Source organism: Cebus imitator, unplaced genomic scaffold (genome assembly GCF_001604975.1).
Source record: "Cebus imitator isolate Cc_AM_T3 unplaced genomic scaffold, Cebus_imitator-1.0 Scaffold495, whole genome shotgun sequence".
In the NCBI taxonomy this organism is placed as follows: Eukaryota; Metazoa; Chordata; class Mammalia; order Primates; family Cebidae; genus Cebus; species Cebus imitator.
Genome location: NW_016107810.1, coordinates 1324765 through 1330603, shown reverse-complemented (window position 1 = coordinate 1330603; position 5839 = coordinate 1324765). Strand labels below are relative to the sequence as shown.

General features: G+C 57.2%; 1 protein-coding gene across 6 annotated transcripts in view; it reads left to right on the top strand.

The window, feature by feature from the left end:
- Nucleotides 1–5839, top strand: part of CFAP46 (cilia and flagella associated protein 46) — a 123004-nt gene that overhangs the window by 1340 nt on the left and 115825 nt on the right. For all 6 annotated transcript variants that reach the window (XM_037733135.1, XM_017513566.2, XM_017513568.2 and 3 more), the window contains exons 2-7: nt 137–261; nt 519–650; nt 1119–1183; nt 3372–3536; nt 4367–4490; nt 4986–5080. In XM_037733135.1, the coding sequence (XP_037589063.1) occupies nt 137–261; nt 519–650; nt 1119–1183; nt 3372–3536; nt 4367–4490; nt 4986–5080 (706 nt within the window). The remainder of the gene's footprint in view (nt 1–136; nt 262–518; nt 651–1118; nt 1184–3371; nt 3537–4366; nt 4491–4985; nt 5081–5839) is intronic.

Below are 5839 nucleotides of genomic sequence, written 5' to 3'. Positions count from 1 at the left end.
GGGGTGGGGGCCGGGGTGGGGACCGGGGTGTGGGTCGGGGTGGCCGGCCGGGGTGGGGGCTGGGGTGGGGGCCGGGCCGGGGGCTCACTCTCCCCAGCCCGGTGACCAGACGCTCCTCAGCCTCCGTCTGTGACAGATCCTGCGTCCTTGAAGAAGGCCTACGAATTAATCAAGTCGGCCAACTCGGGGAAATCGGAGTTCGACCCCTCGGAGAGCTTCAGCCCGGACCTGTTCGTTCTGTGTGCAGAGCAGGCCCTCAAGGTCGTGAGTTCCCGGCAGCTGCAGGCCAGCGCCGCCTTGACAGCGAGAGGGAGGGCCTCCGGCGGCCGTGGATGCAGAGGGGCTGGCGGGGGCAGCTCCCTGCTGGGCAGTCCAGGGGCATGCAGGGTGGGGCTGGAAGCAGGCTGGACCTCTGCGTGTGGCCGGTTCTGAGAGCCGCCCCGTGGTGGTTCCGGAAGGGAGGCCACCCGCCCTGAGGCCGGCGGTCTGCGATCTTCGCCGGCGCTGTTCTCTTGCAGATGGGACAGCCAGAGGTGAGCGAGGACTGCATCCAGATGTACTTCAAGGTGAAGGCGCCCGTCACCCAGTTTCTGGGCCGAGCGCACCTGTGCAGGGCCCAGCTGTGTGCCCCGCAGTCAGCAGAAAACCTGGTGAGAGGCTCCTGTGCTCTCCTCCCCAGCAGTTCCGTTTTCACCCCCTCTCCAGAACAGCAGGCCAGACCAGGCTGTTGAAATCATTCTTAGCATAGAAGTGTGAAGGAATTCATTTCCACAGTGACATGAAACTTGCCCCATTTCCTGTTCATGCTTTTCACTCAAGTGCTGGTATCTGATACGTCCTCCAGGACCACTGGACCTTTGCCTCATAGCGCCATGGTCTCTGTGGCATCTGTGCCCGAAGCTGCCCCTAGTGGGCAGAGAAGAGCTGGGGTAGGGCAGGCGTGCCCGAGCGCAGGCACTGCGGGTTCTGATGCCCACTCAGGCTGTGTCTGCCACGCCGTCACCTGTGAATACACGGGGGGCACCAGGCCAACCATGAGCGAGCTGCGGCATCCACAGAAGGGGCGAGGAGCAGTGGTCAGTGTTTCAGTCTAATCGTGCTTGTTTTCGTTGCTGTAGGAGGAGTTTGAAAATTGCGTGACTCAGTACATGAAGGCTATAAACTTTGCCAAAGGAGAACCGAGGTAGGCAAAATTGGATTGGCCTTTTCTACTTGACTGAGTGAAACACTTCAGAGCCAGAACTCACCAAGTGGGTGTAGTTATGTGTACTGTGGGTTTTCCCCTAGTTTGTGGTTTGTGATTTTCATGCACGTGTGATCCCTCACTTGTCTGTCAGCATGTGGACTAGGCCACGTTCCTGCAGAATTCCCTGAGTCACAGCCTTGTCTGCACTGGGTGGTTTCATGATTTTAGTTGGCTGTGAAGAGTCTGTTTCCTGCTGGGCATGGTGGTGTGCAGCTGTAATCCCAGCTACTGGGGAGGCTGAGGCAGAAGAATCACTTAAACGCCGGAGGCGGAGGTTGCAGTGAGCCCAGATCGCACCACTGCACTCCAGCCTGGGTGACAAGAGCAAAACTCCATCTAAAAAAAAAAAAGTCTGTTTTCTCCAGGCTCTGCCCCAACCCCCTTGCGTCCCCAGGGCGCCTGGCTCCTTCTGGTTCTTTCCCTGCGACCCGGCGTACCTCTCCTGCCCCCTGGCGGATGACCTGGCCAAGGCCCGCTGTCGCTGCAGAGGCGACTTCAGCACAGGCTTCTGTTCAGTGCTCTCTGCACAAAACCGAGTATCACACTTGAAACTGTCCACCGGGCACAAAACTCGTATTAATGCCACATGTTTGAATAGGACACCATGTTTGGAGGAGACTTAAATAGAAGCTGTGGGTCCCTCGTCCGTTGTGCCCATGTGGGCCTGCTTGCCCGCTGGTGGCCCCTCTGGCCCCACCCAGCTGCACCCCGCCCTGGTGCTCCTGCAGGCTGGGGATGTAGGCCCAGCCCCACAGATCCTCCCTGCATGGGGACAGGGGACGGGGAGGCCCCACCTCAAGCCAGAGGTTCTAAAGACAAGGGTGTCTCCGGGGGAGCCACATGGGAGTGGTGAGTGCCGTGGGAGGGAGGCTGCTCACTCCAGGGCCGTCGGGGGCACTGTGGATGGGCCAGGGGGTGACAGAGCCTTGCTGGAGGCCAGGACCGCCTTTGGGAAGAGGCCAGGTCGTGTGGAGAGAGAGGGAAGCACTGGCTCGTCCAGGGCTGCGGCAGTGGGACAGGAGACCCTGAGCCAGACCGTGGGCATGTGGGGGCCCCGCTGGGAATTTGGGGAGAGCCACTTAGAGGGAGGAGATGGTTTCTTTTCTGGAGAGACGTGGCACCCAGTGAGACGCAGCAGGCCGATGGCATCCCGGGACGACGACTCTGCCTCACACAGCGGTGGCCATCTGGTCGGGACACCTCACACCTCTATTCCTTTCCTGAAAACCTGGAAACAAGATGAGTCCCGTCCCAGGGCCACGTGATGGCTCCAGTAACCTCAGGGGTGGGCTTGCCACGGCCACCCTGGTGTCCTCCTCCCTCCTGGGCAGTGAGCAGTGCTGGTCCACCTGTTGGCCGGCCCAGGACCCTCAGACACCCTGGCCCTATGGGGCAGAGCTGGCCCCGCTATGGAGTGGCCCTAGAGTGAGAAGGGCAGATGGGCCTGGGATTCTCTTACTTCAGCCCCTCCAAGGGCTCCCTGCTGCCCAAGGAGAGGCCTAGACCCCTGAGAGGGGCCTCTGCTCCCTGCTCCACCCCACACTCCTCCACTTCACACCCCATGCTGGGGGACAGAAACTTCGTTCCCCAAAGGTTCCTCCCTTCTCTTCCATTTGCCTGACCTCTTTTTCCTCCACTGCTCTCTTGGCTGCCTCCTAATATCTTTTAGGTCACAACAGGCATGTAACCTCCTCCAGGAAGGCTTCCTTGATTTCCTCTGTCCTTGCCCATTCTTGTCTGTTCTTTGAGAGCCACAGGAGGCCTTGCTCAGTGGTGTGTTGTCATGGGAGATGGGGCTGGGGGGCGTTCAGTTTGAGGAATGATTGACTGAAGGGGGCCCTGGTCTGGACTTGGGAGCCTGTGGCCGGGTCATCACAGCTGGGACTGCCCTGGAGCTATAGCACGCTGGGCCCAGGGCTGCCCAAGCCTGTCCCAAGGAAGGGCTCTACGTCCTGGTGCTCCTGCAGGCCGGGCCAAAGCTCCTCACGTGGGGCTGCTGCTGTTGCTGGGACAGGACCCGAGGCCCCCTCCTGGGAGGGGCTCTGGGGCACGGCAGCCCCTTGGTTTTGCAGCCTGGGCCGGCTGGGCTCTGACTGGGTTCCCCACTTCCTCTCCTGCGTCACAGGTATTACTTTTTGGTGTATAATGCATCAGTCCTCTACTGGCAGATGGTCAGGCCGTTCCTCAAGCCTGGATATCACCACTATCTGATCCCCAGCCTTTCCCAAATCGTGAACGTGCTCAGTCAGACTGAGGAGGAAGACAAGGAGTGGCGTGCCGAGCTGATGCTGTGAGTGGAGCTTGCTGTGGCCTCCGTGGCCTCCCAGTGGGCCGCCCGTCCGGCTCTGAGGCCCCCGCCCGTTCTCCCCAGGGGACGGGATTCCACATCGCCGGGGCGCACATGTGCATTCTCTTCCACAGTCACGTGTGTTCTGTGTGTCTTGTCTGAAGGTCGTTTCCAAAATCTATAGATGACATTTGCCATGCCCTGGTTATGAGGCTATGACAACAGAACAAGACTCATAGCAAAGTAGATGTGACCCTGCGCCGCCCGGCCTGGCTCATGGTTTTACAATCTTAGTTCTTAAAATGTTAATGCAGTAGACATTTTAACAGCATAAAACTAAGCAGAGTGAGTGCATCTGGAGCCTTGAGGGGCCACCACATGGGTGTCAGCAGATGCCCCGTCTCTGCGCCAGGCGATGGATGGGGGGTGGGTCTGAGCTCTCTGTGTCTGCGGCGCTCTCTGTGCAGGCCGGGGACGGGCGGATGTCCCCAGCGAGGATCCCAGCTGTGCCAGCTTCAGAGCAGCTCCCCTCGGCCCTGAGCCTGGAGCCTGCAGGCGTTGGTTACCTGTTGGATGGCCGTTGGGGGAACCTTTGAATAATATGAACGCAGATCTTTCATTTCAAAATGGTCTGGTGCTAGTGGTAGCGGGCTGTCCGGCACCTGCTGGCCCTTCCTGGTGAGCCTGGGGCCAGGTTCTGGCTGAAGAAGCTGACCCCAGGGGGCTTTTACAGTTTGTGAAACATAAAGTTTGTCACAGTTTAATAACCTGTTTATTAGACAGGAGAAAACAGTTTCAACCAGGCTGAACAGTGACGCGTTTATATTCTCCAGGGAGCTTCTGGAGTGTTACGTGCAAGCCGGAAGAAAGGAAGAGGCTGCCAGGTTCTGCTCCACTGCAGCGCCATTCATAAAGTCTCACGTGCCGCAGAAATACCGGCAGGTATTCTCCATGATGGTAAGTTGGCGTCTCAGAAATAGAGACGTAAGAAGTAACTTTCCTAAAAGTCATTGTTCAGAAAACTCTGCGTGGAAATCACGTACAAGTTTGCTGAGAGATATAAGAAACTTTATGCATACATACATGAAGAAAAACATGTAAACGTATTAAAAAGAAATAGTTCCTCCAATGTGACAAGCAGTTCATTTCAAAATGTGACATTTTGGAAACAGGGTCTTTTGCTGTCATTGTCGCTCTTTGAATATTTCCTTTGTAATTGCTTTGAATTTCTTTAAAGTTAATGGAAAATTCACAGAGACAAGTGATTACTACCACACTACGTACGTAAGCATTCATCAGCTCTTCATTTTGACATGTGGGAAATCAGCTTAAGTTGTATCTGAAGAGCTAGATATAAAAGTTAATTAATGAGAAAATAAAATCTAGACAGAAATCTGAATCTCTACCTGATTGTTTGAATCCAGATGAATAATCCGTTCCATTTTGTGACAGGTTCGTCATGAATTAATGGACGGGTTTCAGTTAAAGGAAGAAATGAGAAGTTCCATTTCCCTGTCCATTGCTTTCTATATTAACATGCTAAAGGCGTAAGTCATGCTGGGAGGGATAGCAGATACTGCGTTCCACAAGTGCTGGGCTCGGGAGGGCTCTGTCCCCTCCACGTGGGGATGTCCTGTGTCCAGGGGTCCGTGAGTCTGGAGTTGCAGTGACTGGACCTGGACAGCGGGGCCAGGGAGGCCTCAGGGTGTGGGGATCTGAAGGCCACCCTGACGCCTGGCCCTGCCTCCCTCCCAGCACTGAGGAGACGCCAGTGAGGCCACAGAAGGAAGTGGGCGGCTTTGAAGCCAAGTGCAGAAAGAGCGTTTGGGAGGAGGAGGTGACCGGCTGGGTCAGATGCGTGTGACAGGTCATCCCATGTGAGGCTGGAGATGTGACTGTGGGAGTGAACAGAGCAGTAATAGTTTGTCGGTAAAATCCTGACCGCAGTGGGCAAGCGGAATGAGGGAGAAGATCACACCAGGGAGCAGAGAGGGCTCTTTGTGAAGTTTGCTTTAAGGACAGCGGGATGTGCTGTGTAGCTAGAGGGATTGGGGGCGGGGAGGGTCACACTGTGCGCGGGTGCCGAGGGCAGTGAGGTCACACTGTGTGTGGGTGCCGAGGGCAGGGAGGTCACACCGTGCGCGGGTGCCGAGGGCAGTGAGGTCACACCGTGCGCGGGTGCCGAGGGCAGTGAGATCACACTGTGTGTGGGTGCTGAGGGGGGCGAGGGGGTCACACTGTGCGCGCGGGTGCCGAGGGCAGTGAGGTCACACCGTGCGCGGGTGCCGAGGGCAGTGAGGTCACAC